We start from the raw sequence: 16,794 nt of genomic DNA, 5'->3' as shown, positions 1-16,794 counted from the left end.
AGCGCCATCTCCACAGTCTTTTTTCCCTCCATTTCCATTGCATACAGCAATGTGACAGTCTCCTCGAGGGGGTACACTACTCCCCCCAGTCCTTCATTTCTGTTGCCATAAGTATAGAGTACTGTCAATTCACCAGGGCTTGTGACGATATGTGTAATGTAGGGATGTAGCAATTGTTGTGTTTCCCAACCCTGTGCCAGTGTGGCTGATTTGACTTAAGGGTGGGTTCACACCATGTTTTTGCAATACAGTTCTCTTGTCAGGTTTTTGATTAAAAAAATGGATTCCTCAAAACCGGACTAAACTGTATCAAAACATGTGTACAAATTTTAATCGGTATACGGTTGAAAACTTCCATTTATTACGAAAAAGAAAAACTTTTTTGGGGAGAATTTCAAAGTCAAAAACCGTATGGTGAAAACCGGATGGAACCGTACGCACATACGGTTCTGTAGGGTTCCCATTGACTCCTATGTAAAAAAAAAAACATATACGTTTCAATAAGGTTTTACACCCGGACCAAAAACCGTGTTAGGCTGCATTCACATCTCGTTTTTGCAATACTGTTCCCTGTATCCAGTTTCAGTGTAAAAACCGCATGGAACCATATTGCAAACCGTATGTATAGACATGTCATTGAAAAACGTATGCCAAACGTAGCATCCGGTTGTGTACGTTTTGCATCATTTACGGTTTAATCCGTTTTTTTCCCGTACACAAAACCGTAGTCTACTACGGTTTTATGTCCGGGTGAAAAACCAGATACAACCCGTATACATTTTTTTTTTTAAAATGGTGGTCTAGGGGAACCGTACAGAACCGTATGTGCGTACGGTTCCATCCGGTTTGCAGCATACGGTTTTGCAGTTTGCACATGCGCAGTGCACGCCAAAAGTTCTTCCCACAAATAGAACAAGAAGAACTTTATTTAATTAAGGATAAAACCATATATTTTTTTTGAAAAACGGATTAAACCGTATGCAACCGGACATCCATTTTCAAACTGTATACGGTTTAAAACCGTACAGAGGTATATACGGTTGTATACGGTTCGGTCCGGTTTTGAGGCATACATTTTTTACAAAAAAACTGATACTGGAACCATATTGCAAAAACGAGATGTGAATGCAGCAATAGGGTGCGTTCACACTACGGAATTCCACGAGCGGAACTCCGCGAGCGGAATTCCGCCGTGTGAACTTAACATTAGTGTGAATGGGTCTCTGCAAGACCCGTTCACACTGCGGAATTTCCGCGGCGGACAATTCTGCCGATGAAATTGTTCCGCAGAAAAAAAGAACTTGTTCATTCTTTGCGCAGATTCCACGAGCACTGCACAGCTGTCAATGGTGACGGCTCAGTGCCCCGCGGCCCTAGCGCCAAAGTACCCACGGCGGTGGCCGCCAGGTGGAATCTCCGCTCGCGGAATTCAGCGAGCGGGGATTCCGCAGTGTGAACGCACCCTTAGGCTACAGTTTTGGGTACGGGAAAAAACTGACAAAGCCGTACAGGATGCAAAACGGACACAACTGGATGCATCTTTTGGCATACGGTTTTCAATGGAGAGTCAATGCATACGGTTTTCAATGTGGTTCCATGCGGTTTTCAAATTGAAAACGTATACGGGAACTGTATTGCAAAAACATGTTTGAACCCTGCCTAAGATCAAGAGTTTATATATCATTTTTATATATAGTTTATATATAGTTTTTATATATCAACTGGCTCCGGAAAGTTAAACAGATTTGTAAATTACTTCTATTAAAAAATCTTAATCTTCCAATAGTTATTAGCTTCTGAAGTTGAGTTGTGGTTTTCTGTCTAACTGCTCTCTGATAACTCACGTCCCGGAAGCTGTGCAGTTCCGATGGGGATATTCTCCCATCATGCACAGCTCCCGGGACGTGACATCATCATTGAGCAGTTAGACAGAAAACTTCAGAAGCTAATAACTATTGGAAGGATTAAGATTTTTTAATAGAAGTAATTTACAAATCTGTTTAACTTTCCGGAGCCAGTTGATATATATATATATATATGTATATATATATATATATATATATATATGAAAAAGGAATACCCCTTTAAGGGGAAGGAATGATTCAAGCTTATAGTGTCACTGGTGGGAAATGGTGAATGTGTCAGCCTAGAGCAGTTTTTCCAAACCAGTGAGCCTCCAGCTGTTGCAAAACTTCAACTCCCAGCATGCCCGGACAGCCGAAGGCTGTCCGGGCATGCTGGGAGTTGTAGTTTTGCAACAGCTGAAGGCACGCTGGTTGGTAAACACTGGCCTAGAGACTGTTGTTCACATTCCTTTATCCGCATGGAGTGCAGACTTCTTTTTCCTTTCTTGGATTTATGCATTGCACATTAAAATATGAGCTTGTTGCACACTTGTTTATGTGGCATCAGTCTGTCACATCCTATACCCTGGTAATGGCACCTTCACCCTCCGCAGCTGGTGAGCCCGCCTGCTCATTGGTAGAAGTCTCCTATAGGTGGGGCTCTGTAATCTCAAGGACTTTTCCCCGATCACCTCCACTTCACATATTCACTGACAACAGCTCGCAGGTCACCGGCTGAGCTGGCATTCTACCTTCCTCTATGCTGCATTCTGCTTAGCACCTTCAGCGTTCATCTCTTGGACGATCAGACTAAACTTTGAATATTGACTGGTCTGATAGACTGGATGTTTCCTCACTTCTGTTGTGTCCCAAAGCCCAGAAACCACCTGACGCAGCCTCAAGGTAACAATAACCTGTGTACAGTATATTACGATACCGTAGAACGTAAATGTAGCAGAGCTATACTTGTCATTTTCATAACTCTCTAAAATAATGTCATCGGTTATTACAGTCTTATGTATGCCAATCAAATGACAGATGTGTAGACGTAATAAGGCCAAATTTATCATTTAACTCTTTAGTGATACCCAAAAAAAAAAGAATTGTTTCCAACTCAAAAGGCATAATTATTACCGTATGTTAGCAATTAATCATTGTTTAATCATTTCTTACACTACTGACCGTTGGCCAAGCCCATTACTACGTTTGGTTGTTTTTAGTTGTACGTTAAATGTAACCCTATAAAAAATGACTGGTAACATGACAAACTCAGCTCTGTGAGTGTGATGTACGGAGGACATCCGCGTAATGTAATAGAAGGGCGCCCGCTGTCATTAGATGGAGTGCTGCCTGTACAGATGTCACAGCTGTAGGATGGGGGTTGCATAAATGGACTTGAGTCTGTTCAATTTTGTATCTAAAAATAGAGCATTGATTTTAAGTACAGGTGCCCAGCTGGGGATTATTGGGTTAACCCACACTGTGGTGCCTGGCACACTTCAAAGTCCACATGTCCTTCTGTTAGGGATTTGTACATATTGGGGACAGAGTCAGAGGCAGTGGGAGATTTCCACTTTGTCACACATATTTCTCAGCTCCGGTCAGACATTAAGCTGGCTAATGATTATACCACAAAGCCGGGATATACAGGTCCAGCCACCAGAAAGGCACTGCTGATGGGGAGGGAACTGCAGAAATATATATCAATCTATACTGTCCCTACATATGTCTATTTGTCTGTCTGTCTGTCTCCCTATCTTCCCTCTATCTACAGTATCTATCTAAGTGTTTGCCAACCAGTGTGCACCCAGCTGTAGCAAAACTTCAACTCCCAGCATACTGGTTGGGAAACACTAAGATAGGCTGCATTCACACCTCGTTTTTACGTTACGGGTGCCGGATGGGGGAGGGACAAACCGGGCTCTCCCGTACTCCAGTCGGACCAGCGCTGAAATCCATTTACTTTAATGAGCCGACCGGAGTTAAGCGGTGACTTTCGGTCGGCTTACTTTTGACCCGTATCCGGTTTTGTGACCGGACCTAAAACCGTAGTATACTATGGTTTTAGGTCCGGTCAGGAAACCGCATACGGTTCAAAAATGAGCCAACTGGAGTCACCGTTTGACTCCGGTTGACTCATTAAAGTAAATGGATTTCAGTGCTGGTCCAGCTGGGGTGCGGGAGAGCCCAGTTTGCCGGCATCCGGCACCCGTAAAGTAAAAACGAGGTGTGAATGCAGCCATAGATAGATAGATAGATATGAGATAGATAGATACTGTAGATAGATAGATAAATAGAGGGAAGAAGATAGATAGGTAGGTAGATAGATAGAGAGAGATAGATGGATACATAGATATGAGATAGATGTGAGATAGATAGATAGATAGATAGATAGATAGATAGATGGAAGAAGTCTTTGTCTGACTATTTCTCTATATCTCCCTATCCCCCTCTATCTATCTTATCTCTTTCTATGTATTTATAAATCTGCTTTTATTTGTAACACACTTCCTCTTACAAAATTGTTTCTTCCCCACTACTTCTATTCTGACTGTGTTATAGCATTATTAATATAGATATTCGATTACTGTCAATCACAATTTGTTTCTAGCAGTTCTATAGCTATAGATCACATGTGCGATCACATCAGGCCGCTTTGGACTTCCCTAAGTGTAATGAACACACTTGGACTTATTTTTCCCCCCCTATAGCATCATTTAGGACATTGGTCTCCAAACTGTGGCCCTCCAGTTGTTGTAAAACTACAACTCCCAGCAAGCCCAGACAGCCAACGGCATGCTGGGAATTGTAGTTTTGCAACATCTGCAGGGCCACATTTTGAAGACCACTGATTTAGGACATAACCACTTCCCTGATGGCTCTAGTATCTGAACGGTGTCCACCCCAGTGTTACAGTACCACTTCTCTTTTGTCTTTAGACCTTCAGTGTGTTTGAATATAAGGAACTGATGTCATTCTGTCTGCTCTGTGATCTGGCTGTGCCTCCAGTGCTGATTTCCCTGTAAGTTTCAGGTCCTTTATATTGAAGAACACCAGAATATTAACATTGAATTCTCTTACGTAACATTGATTCCAGGGCTATGGATTGCTCCTTGGAATTCAGGCTTGTTGTTTGGCAGGACGTTGCCCTCTGGATTTTATTTAGGAGCATATGATGTCATAGCCGGCTAATATGTATCAGATTATGTATTAGCAAATATAATAAAATAAATTCCTGAAAGGATTAATGTTGCTTATTTTTCATTCTGAGCTGACTTGCTTTTTGTGCCCTGCTACTATCATGTTGCAGAAATATCACTTGGCATTGTAAACATCCATTGATGTCATGGAGCGTCTTTGCCAGTTGTACCAACGGTGCCGCCATCTGATCCCAGTGAGCCATGTCAGCGTCTGCCGAGTCAACGGCTACAATGTAGACTATATTGATAACATATGAATGCAGAAATTCTGACCTATGACATGTACATCAGAATCCACTTAATAATAATGGGGAGACTGTTTAACATGATGTATGTTGTATTGTACCAGTCTGTATCAGCGGAGAGCTGTCTGCCACCAAATAAAAGAGGTCAGCATGTTAAGAGGGTCACTAGACCTCATGGCCTGCTATAGAATTCACACCCCTCTCATATCACATATTCTGAAAGGACAACACGTGTGAAGTCAAGAGTGAGGGATGAGACCCAAAGCCTAGCTATAGGGATCATCACTCACTAATTCACTGTTATACAAAACCTATAGACATAGATCACTTTCATCAGATACTGGAGACGTGTAATGTAACAGAAGTATAAACCGCACATTACAGACTTTAAGTGTGAAAACGTTTATCTCTAAATTCATACAGCTATTTCAGACTTGAGATATGCAAACCATGGCTCTGTGTTGTAGTGCTTTAAGAGGTACTCCAGGGAAAAACATATTTTTAAATCAACTGGTGTTAGAAAGTTAAAACAGATTTGTTAATTAATTCTATTTAAAAATCTTAATCCTTCCGGTACTTACCAGCTGCTGTATGTTCCAGAGGAAGTTATGTTGTGCTTTCCAGTCTGATCACAGGGCTCTCTGCTGCCACCATTTCCGTGTCAGGAACTTTGGCTGTCCAGGCATGCTGGGAGTTGTTGTCTTTCCACAGCTGGAGGCGCACTGGTTAGGAAATACTGGTTTGGACACTGCCTTTTCCAGCATACTCAAGATCCAAATATTACTCAATAAGCCCTATTGATCTGTAATGGGTACAACAAATTTTCATTGAGGCTTTTATAGTGTGGATTCTACATGCTATTCTAGCTGTCAACAATTTAGCAGTCAATGGAACCCCCAAGCGAGACATTAAATAACGTTGCCCAACCCTACACTATCAATATGCTGATATATACCAGCCGTTGGCCCAGATTTATCAAACTGTGTAAGAGAAAAAAATGTTTTCCCCCCAGCAGCCAATCACAGCTCAGTTGTCACTTTACCAGAGCTCATTTGCTGAGCTGTGATTGGCTGCTGTGGGAAAATCATTTTTTCTCCCACACAGTTGGTTAATCTGGGCCAGTGTGAGTCTAGAACCTATATTTTTAACCTGTGATATATGTAAACCGGGGGCGAACAGGTCATGGATTTTGGAGTACTTGCATTGTGCAACTTGTATTGTCATATCTTTAGAGGTACTTGGCTTAAGAGCATTGAGAAACCTCCCTCAGACCTAATGGCAAGCAGTTGTATTAAAGGGGTACTCCGGCCCTAAGACAAATCTTATCCCCTATCCAAAGGATAGGGGATAAGATGTCTGACCGCGGGGGTCCCGCCACTGGGGACCCCCGCAATCTTGCATTCGGCACCCACCTCTTTGAGCTGCACGTGCGCTGCCAACTCACAAACTGCCGGGTGCCAACCACAGTGCCGGAGTATTGTGATGTCACAACTCCGCCCCTGTGTGACATCACACCCCGCCCACGCTATGCAAGTCTATGGGAGGGGGCATCACCGACCATAGGGCCGGACTATCGTGACGTCACAACTCCGCTCCCATGTGATGTCACGCCCCGCCCCCGCTATGCAAGTCTATGGGAGGGGGCCTCACTGACCACAGGGCCGGAGTATCATGACATCACAACTCCGCCCCGTGTGATGCCACGCCCCCTCCCATAGACTTGCATAGTGGGGGCGTGGCAATGTAATGCAAGATTGTGGGAGTCCCCCTTTGGATAGGGGATAAGATGTCTTAGGGCTGGAGTACCTCTTTAAGAATAAGTCCAGACTAACAGTAGGGGAAATTTCTAAATACTGGAGCATCATGTGCCAGTAACTCTGCCCCATTCAGTATGCACCCGATTCATATGCTTTGAATGTAATAAAGGCTACAACACCAATACTCAGAGTGGCCTTAAATTTTGATAAATATGGCTTTTGGGACAAATATAAAACACATTGACCAAACTCTGCCATTAAAGAATGAGGAAGGCAACAAAGCTCCTCACTGGCTGGATGAGAGGAGAACTACTTGTCTGTACCATACTATTTGATTCTAGCTTGTAGCTTGTGTGTTGTTATAACCCTAATGGGGCTGAGCAGGGTCCATAGCACCTGCTCGCTTCTATTAGTTATGGTAGCAAACAGTAGGGTCTGTTTCTGTAATATATTGCCTCTAAAAAAAGGGATAGTTACATTTATCATATTAGACTGTCTTCCTGAATGAAATTATTTTATATACAGTAATTTTAATATACTAAATTTATATACAGTAACAAGTCAGATTATCTAGTGCTATCAATGGTAGAGTGAAGCAATATTACTGTATTTGTCTACTGAATAAAGCAGAGTTAGCTGGTGTTTTCACGACTTTTCCTCTTTGCCACTTATCTCCTATCCCTTGCAGAAATACTTTTCACTTCTTTTCTGCAGTGGCCTATGTCTGTGAGAATCATCTACCAGACAATTAAACCCCGTTCATGGAACCTAGTGGAAACACAGTGAATATGCCTAATGTGCTCCCATCTCTGGTAGTAATCAGGAATCCAATAAAACACCATGGAACAATCCTATAAAGATTCCTCTTCTGTGCTTGGGTTATTTTTCCCAGACTCCCTTTGGGAATCATCAAGTCTCAGGGAATTTGTGGTATGTGAAGGAGAAGTTGCTGTCTGGATTCAGCTGGCTCTGCAGACCTGGGGCTTTTGTTGTGATGGCTGCCCCTGAGTTAACCTTTAAAAGAAGGTTTAGTTAAAGTAAAAGTGAGAGTAAAAGACTGACGGAAAGATGTTAAGGATGGAAAAACAGCGGAAAGGAAGAAGCACTGGGTGACAGAAGTGGTTGGGGAAATGCTGGTTATGGAAAAGTCTTTTGTGTCCAGACTGGGAGAGGTCTCTTTAGGAAAGTTCTCAGGATGAGGCGGGAGTTGGATTAGCAAAGAGGAGGAAGAGGTGGAAAGTAGAAGTCCTTGTTGTAGGAAAAACTACTTGATGACTAGAAGGCAATGACTGATGGAGGAACATAATGTTGTATAACAGATACATTGGAGAGAAAGAAATGTAACAGAAATCCCTGCTCCGAAAGTCTGGTCCAATGGAAAAGAGCCCTAGATCATTTATGATTATCTCTCTCAATGCCTTATTCCTAGTGCAGTTGTCTTGGAGTGTTCCTTTAAATACATTTTAGCTCATTTATTCTAAGTGAGTCTTCCACAATAAATGGATGAGTGACGATGGATATAGTCATATCATTATGATCCTATTTTGCTTCCATATAACTCGGTATTGTGAGTGATGACATTGTTGTTCTTCTCTACAGATGTTCTGTGGTTGGAGTTCTCTATCACTTGAGATCACTATCATTAAAACTGATCAGACATAAAACTATTCTTCAAAATTAAATTTGGCCAGTGTCTGTGGTGACCGGGATAAAAAGGATGCGTCTGGGATTTCTTAAGAATCTTTGGGGGGGGGGGGGGGGGGAGAGGGGATGGTTTGCAGCTGCTGCAGTCCACACACTGGTTTTGGAGAAAAGTACTGTACATCTTCCTGTGGAGCCTGATCAGTACTATATCATTCAATAAAACTCCTTACAGAGGAGGAGATAAGGCGTTCTATTCTCTTGGCATTATATTTAATATATATTATTGTTGCAGTTGTATCATTTTATGGGAACAATGGTTGCCACTACCACATATGGTGGAATAGTTTAAGGGCAATATCAACAGCATTTTGTCAGACTGAGTTGACACAACCTTCTTTTTATGCATTTAACAACACCATTACAATTAATGGTATGTAGTGCCATATATATATATATATATATATATATATATATATATATATATAAATAGAGATTGGTAACTCTTCTCTAGTGGTACTACTATATAGATTTATAGAAATTGTTTCTTCGCATCAGCTCTTCTCCAGAAGGTTAAAAAAAATAGTATTCAAACCAATTTTCCCCCAAAAGGAATAGTCACCTATCGGTAAAGAGCTGTTATGGGGTTCCTGCCCATTGTAAGTACCAAGTAAGGCACTGGTTGGTGAGAGAAAGGTGCATTTATTGCAGCTTGGGGTGACATTGCTTTTTAATGAAAAAGTCCTTATGGATTGTGGAATCTTTCATGCATGGAAAACTTTTTGTTTTGGAGGAATCTCTCCGATACGTTCTCCATTAGATGGCAGAAAGCTATTTGAATACCTTATTCCCATTAAGAATCAATGACAATAAGGCTAGGGCTCCACAGCAAGTTTTTCTGCAACACGAGCTGCAGTGGTGGATGCCTGCATCAGAACTAATGAAAGTGAATGTGGTCGCATTGTGCAATTGCCATAACCATGATCTGTCACGGAGCAGCTAATCTATCCAGGATGGATTTTGGTTGCAACAAAAGCACATTTACTATCACTGGCTGTATATATGCAGGAAGCTGTGATTGCGTTTTTTTGGCTGGATGAGGCTGGGTTCACACTACGTTTTTGCCATACTGTTTTCAATCCGTTTTTCTAAAGAAAACCATATGGCAAAAAAACGGATGGAACAGAATGGAAAAAAGTAAACTGTATGCGTTTTTAAACAGTATACTGTTTTTAAAAGTGCATACAGTTCTGTCAGTTTTTATTTTTAAAAAAACATACGTGTTTTGAAAATTTTGTCCATTTTTAATGGGAGGGGACTTGGGTGGGGACTTTAGGATTCAAATGCGCATGTGCAAAGTAAAAACGTATACGTTTTTCCCGTATGGAACCATATACATGTGCATTTCCCATTGACGTCCATGTTAAAAAAAACGTATGCGGTTGCAGTACGGTTTTTAAACCGGAGACAAAATTGTGGTCAACCACGGTTTTGACTCCGGTTTAAAAACCGTACTGCAACCGCATACGTTTTTTTTTAACATGGACGTCAATGGGAAACGCACATGTATACGGTTCCATACGGGAAAAACGTATACGTTTTTACTTTGCACATGCGCATTTGAATCCTAAAGTCCCCACCCAAGACCCCTCCCATTAAAAATGGACAAAATTTTCAAAAACGTATGGGTTTTTAAAAAAATAAAAACTGACGGAACTGTATGCACTTTTAAAAACAGTATACTGTTTAAAAACACATACGGTTTACTTTTTTCCATACTGTTCCATCCGTTTATTTGCCATACGGTTTTCTTTAGAAAAACAGATTGAAAACAGTATGGCAAAAACGTAGTGTGAACTCAGCCTGACCTGGGTTTCAGCTCTAGTTGCAGTGAACCTTAGTTTACATGCACCACCAAGTGTCTTCAATGTAAAGCAGTAAGAATCCCCCACCCCTCCAGTTGTCTCAAACTGTGGCCCTCCAGATGTTGCAAAACTTCAACTCCCAGCATGCCCGGACAGCCATCGGCTGTCCGGGCATGCTGGGAGTTGAAGTCTTGCAACATCTGGAGGGCAAAAGTTTGAGACCACTGCTCTAGATGGACAACACTGTTCAAGGGAAATATCTTGTGATAATAAGCAAAGTTTCCAGATGATGCGGGACCTGTAGTTAATGAGTCACCCATTAATAGTAGCTGCGTGCGCCAGAAAGCTGCACTAACCTTCCTGTTTAAAGCTGTATTACTTACATTCTTTATATGCCATGACAGTTGTTATCCTGGCTATGACCTGAGCAGGTGGCCAACATCCTGTACTGTCTTTTAGAATAGGAGATACAATGAGAGACAATATAATGGTGGAGCTCACGTAGCAACCATAGAAAGTGCAGGTTATTTACCTGAAACATGGATTGTTAATTATTAACAGTTTGCCAGAACAGGTTGATTTCTTTTTTTTTTAAAGAAAACTGCCAGGAACCTCTTTGCCTATGATTTGCATTAAGACTCTTTTCACCTTGTCCTCTTATCTGAGCCGTGAAGTTGCCCGTTATGTCCTCTGCTACACCCTGATAGTGTACGTGCTGCAGGCCCCGTAGATGAAATATAACCTGATAAGTTGTATTTGATTGGGAAAAAAAATAGAAAATGAAATTGTACCTTACGATTAGTTTTTCTTCACAATTTCAAGTCTTCTAAAATAGAAGAGAGATTTAACAGAAACAATCCAGTGTCCAACAGAACCAATAATTTCCATTGTGATTGCTCCATTGTACCTGTTACATTAGAAGTTATCTGCTAACCACAGGTTAGGGGATAACTGTTTGGGGGGGGGGGGGGAAGGGTCCCCTGAAATCTCATAAACTGGGACCCACTTGTGGGACTCACAACTGAGACTCACAAGGGCCCACATTTATCATTGTAGGTGTAAGTGAAGCATTTTTCTACACCTTTTTTGTGTGCTGATAATGTGTAGGAGCACCAGATTTATAAAATGTTCACAGAGCATTTGATACATTTTGTGCAGGTCACCTTTTCTCAAATTTCTCTCTTCACATACACTTAAAAGCTATGCCAGGACTGAGATGGTGTAGTTTTAGAGACTTTCCAGTGGCTTTGCCCCTTTTTTGCACCTTTTTACAAAAAAGCGCAGTTCATAAATCCCTTCTATATCATGTGTATTGCCAAAATCAGTGGATTGCAACTCAAAATCAGCAGAACTGTGTAAACAAAAAGGCGCAAAAAAGGCGCAAATAAACCCTACTTGCGCCTTTTTGTGCCTTTTGTAGACACAAAAAACAGTTTAAAGACAATGATAAATATCGGCCAAGGTTTCTTTGTTTGTAGTTCCAAGGTACGTGCTCTCAAGTCACCCAAGAGCAAGTAAAAAGTGCAAGTGTGTTCCCACAAAAACCGTGCACAATAAACCCTAATAAACCAAACCCTTCACCTCCAGGCCAAAAGGCACCGGCAGGGCCCCAGGTACAATGTCTCCTTTTGCCCAAGCTACTCAGGGACCGAAAGTATTCCCAGCAAACAACTAGGCATGAGCCAGGTTGTTACCAAGAACCAGTAAGACCGGTTGGCATCCATGGAGGTGAGAAATCTAATGGCACTACTGCTCCATTCATCTAGCTCCATGACAGAAACCTAATGGCACTACTGCTCCATTCATTTAGCTCCATGACAGCTGACGGTCATAGCTGAGCTGCCACAAAGAATGTATTGAGCGGCAATGTACATGCCTGACGCACCACTCTATTCTTTTTTTTTTTTCTAAAACTGTTTATTTTTTATTTTTCAAAAAGAACATTTTCAAATAGTTACAGATAGAAAACAGTAAATACAAAACAAATTTACACTATTTGGTTAGGAAAGAAAAGCAATTCCCAATGCAGGAGAATTTTTGACATAAAGAAAAAAGGGATTAACAAATAAGCATAGGTGAAGACCTGGTGTAGTTTAGTCTTCGGCAGGCGGTTCGTAAACAATTAACCAAGTACATCTTGGAGAGGGAATCAATTCCTATATACCGGTAAGCATATTCAGGGAAAAGCTACAACCATTATAAAACTAAAAAACTAAATAGGAAGAGGAAGGAAGTAAATAGTCAGTTAGGCCACATGGGCCAGAGAAGTGAAAAAGAAAATAATTTTAATGGAATAAGAAGAAAAAACAGCAGGGACAGAATGGTGAAAAAAAGGGGGGGGAGAGAATCACATGGTTCATATGATAAGTTTAGGAATCAACAAGATTGGTTGACGAGACATAATCTTCCCATGGTTTCCAAATCTTATGGAAATGGGGAAGTTTATAATCAATCATAGCTGATAGGTACTCCATTCGTTTGGTCACCTCAATTTTATTCATTAAGGCTTGTGTGGGTGGGGCCTCTCTTCTTTTCCACCACTGCGCAGGCAAGCATTTTTCAACGGTCAAGATATGTAGAAGAAGTCTAGATGAAATATTAGATAGACCAGGGGGGAACAGATTCAGGAGATATATAGAAGGGTTAAGGGAGATTTGGAGGTTAATAACCTTGTGTAATATGGATTGTACTTCAGTCCCAAAATATGTGGGAAAGTGTAACCTATCTCTGAATCACATCTCCAACAGATAGGGGATAAATGAGGTTAAATGTGATGTAGTTTCTCAGGGGTGTGAAACCAGTGGGTAAGGATTTTAAATTGATTCTCCTTAAGGGATGTACAAGATGAAGATTTTAGCGGCTCGTTTCCAAATGGTTTGCCATTGTATAAAGGGAATCTCCCTATTAAGATAAGTTTGCCATTTGTCTATATATCCATGACGAACAGTAGTAGCGTTATTTAGTGAGGATAGAAGATCGTAAATTGTGGAGATTAGGCCTCTGGTGGAAATTGAACCTCTACATAATAATTCAAAGGATGTAGGTTTGGTGAACGTAAAACCTCCCGAAGGTATATCTAAGTACATCTTTACTTCCTGATAAAAGGAGTATGAGTCATTTGTGAGGTTATGTTTGTCCCTTAGTATTCCAAAGGAATATAACGTTTTCTTAATTGGATCCACTAAGTCGGCTGTGTGAAATAGATGCATTCTAATCCATGAGGAGGTAAGCTCTGTATTTCTACTATTAGGAATTTGAGGTTTGAATAGGAGGGGAGTAAGGAGTGATTTAAATGATTTTAAGGGGAAGCTCTTAACAGTATAGTCCCATATGTTCTTAGTTAGTTTCATTGGTCCTAATAGGTTGTGGGGAGTTTTTAAAAGGGTTTACGGCCCAGACAAGTATGCTCGGATGTAGGGGGATAGCCACATTTTCTCTATCTCGGTCCATTTATTAAAAGCAAGGAAATGGTACAAGAGGGGAGCCGATGTAAATGGACTGCTAAATAATATTTTTGGAAGTCTGGCACACCTGGTCCACCAGATTTCAGTTTCGCTGTAAGGACCGATACAGGGAACCTGTGACATCCCCCGCCCCATATAAATTTCAGAATAATTGAAAGTTTTTCAAAGTACATTTAGTTATTGGGATAGGGAGAGTTTCGAGTATATAGAGGAGTTTAGGTAGGATAGACATTTTTGTAGCAGACATTCTGCCAAAAAGAGAGAGGGGTAACGATGACCACTTGGCCAAGAGGGATTTAATATGTTTGAGTAGTGGAGGGATATTATACTCATATATGGTAGCATAAGAATTGGTTAGGTGAATTCCTAGGTAGTTTATAGCTTCTGATTGCCACTTATAGAGGTAGGATTGTTTAAGGAAATGAAGAAGGTCATCAGGAATATTTATTGGTAGAGCCTCTGTTTTAGAATTATTAATCTTATAACCTGAGAGTTGTCCGTATAGGTCCAGGGCTGCATGTAAGTTAGGCAAAGACATTACAGGGTTACGCAATGTCAACAACACATCATCTGTGAAAAGCAAAACTCTAAATTTGCGAGAATTAACCACCACCCTTGTATATCTGGGTTATTGCGGATCCAAGCAGCCAAGGGCTCTATACTGAGGACAAAGAGTAGGGGAGATAAAGAGCAACCCTGCCTAGTACCATTATGAATCTGAAGTCTTGGGGAGACCGCATGAGGGAGACGTACTTGTGCTAACGGGGACGTGTAAAGGCTGGAGACTGCATGGAGGAACGGACCCGATATACAGTAGGTTTTAAGAGCCCGAAAGAAGGAACGGCCAACTTAGCCTGTCAAAGGCCTTTTCTGCTTAAAGTCCTAATATAATCCCTTGAGCTTTAGTCTTATTAAGGATATCTATCAAGTTGATGTTTCTCCTAGTACCATCTCCGGCCTGCCTATGAAGTCTAAATCCCACCTGATCCTTATTAATTAGGTATGGAAAAACCGCCCCCAGTCTGTAGGCCAGGATTTTTGTAAATAATTTTAAGCCTGAATCCAGAAGAGATATAGAGCGGTAACTAGAACAGTCTGTGGGGTCTTTACCTGTTTTGGGGAATAACTGTTATAAACGAGTTAAGCATGGTATGAGGGATGGGGGAGTTTGCTAAAAACGAATTAAAGAGAGTTATTAGGTGGGGAGACAATATGTCTGACAAAGTTTTTATACTGGGGATTTACCCTTGGGTAGATTATTTAATGTATTTTTCAATTCCTCCATGGTAATGGTGGCATTTAACATATTGAGATCAGCAGGGGTGACTCTGGGAAGGTTACAGGACTCTAGATAGGACTTAATACGTTTTTCATGTAATTCACGGTTTGGGGGGGGGGGGTGAGAGGTTATAGGGGTTCACATAAAAGTCGCTAAACAAACCAGCCATGCATTCAGGGTCATCATATACAAGGTGACCAGAGGGGTTTTTAATGGCAAAAGGGCTGGATTGTGCAGTTTGAGTATTTAATTGGGAGGCCAGGAGAGAATCTGGTTCATAATATTTATGCTTAGTGAAAGACAATAGTCTTTCAACTTTACCCACAGCTAGGTCTTTTAAATGGGAGCGAATTTTAGTTATCTGTTGAAGGACATTTTTAGAGAGACGGGCAATCATGTGGGATTCAGGGATTTAAGTTTATTTTTTTCCTAGGTCCTTACTTTGCTGTAGACATTTTTTGTTAGTCGGGAGGATATCGCTATACATTGTCCTTTGAACATGGTTTTGGGAGTTTCCCACACTGTAGAAAAGAAGGGGACTGAACCGAGTGAAGAAATCCTTCAGACCGGTTCCCAGAACATCTCTGTGGGCCTCAGATTTTAGCAAAGTTTCATTCAACCACCAGTGACAAATAAGTTTGGGAGTTGAGGTAGGTTTTTATTCCAAAGTGACAGGTGCATGGTCCACATAATTGGGTGGATTTCTGCTTTAGCTGTGAAGCGAAGACCCAAGAGATTTCCTAGGAATGTATCTATTTTTGTGTGGGTGGTATGGGGATGAGAATAAAAAAGTATATTCCCGGCTCGTAACGTGACATGTTCTCTATAAGTCAAATAGGTGATGTTGTCTGATCAACTGTCTGGAGGAAGTGGATAGACGTGTTAATGGGATAGGGGGTGTGGGGTGATCCACTGAGTATCTGTCTGTAGACAGAGAGAATGGTACATTAAAGTCACCACCAATGAATAATGTAGAAGAAGGGTATTCACTAAATTTTGCAAAGATTTGGGTAAGGAATGGGATTTGGGAGAGGTTAGGGGCATGTTGGTTATGTGTTCAGAGAGTATAATGCACCTACCATTTTGGTCAGACCATGAGGAGGTTAATTGAAAGGGCAATGACGAGAGATAAGTATAGCAACTCCTCCTCTTTTCCTAATTTGGTTAGAGACATGTACTGTGAGGTAATCTCGCTCTATTCTAATGGGAGAAGTGGGTCCCTGTTTTTGAGATCACAGGGGGTCCGGGCAGTCAGACCCCCCTCAATCAGACAGTTATGTCCTATGCTGTGGATAGGGAATAACGTCTAATAGTGCCCATGCCAAATAGAGAGAACCTAACTGAACATCAGAGGACAGAAGGATCAGGCATGAGAAATTTCAATATGCTTGATCTTTTTGTTTCCATAGGAAATAATCTGCTGCTAAAGCTCTTTATTCCCCCTCTTTATTGCAATAAACATGCACACTTAAACCATGCATACTTATGGTGGGATCACA

General features: G+C 41.3%; 1 protein-coding gene across 4 annotated transcripts in view; it reads left to right on the top strand.

Moving 5' to 3' along the window:
* STARD8 (StAR related lipid transfer domain containing 8) overlaps positions 1–16,794 on the top strand; it is a 185,784-nt gene that overhangs the window by 61,671 nt on the left and 107,319 nt on the right. Inside the window, exon 1 of one of the 4 annotated variants that reach the window (XM_056539268.1) lies at positions 2,562–2,747. The exons of the other annotated variants lie outside the window; for them this stretch is intronic. Within the exon in view, the coding sequence (XP_056395243.1) occupies positions 2,690–2,747 (58 nt within the window). The 5' untranslated portion in view covers positions 2,562–2,689. Of the gene's footprint in view, positions 1–2,561; positions 2,748–16,794 lie in introns of those variants that run through there. 4 annotated transcript variants of the gene reach the window in all.

This window comes from Hyla sarda, chromosome 9, assembly GCF_029499605.1.
Source record: "Hyla sarda isolate aHylSar1 chromosome 9, aHylSar1.hap1, whole genome shotgun sequence".
Lineage (NCBI taxonomy): Eukaryota > Metazoa > Chordata > Amphibia > Anura > Hylidae > Hyla > Hyla sarda.
Note: the sequence above shows the minus strand (reverse complement) of the source record. Positions and strands in the feature narration are given on the sequence as shown.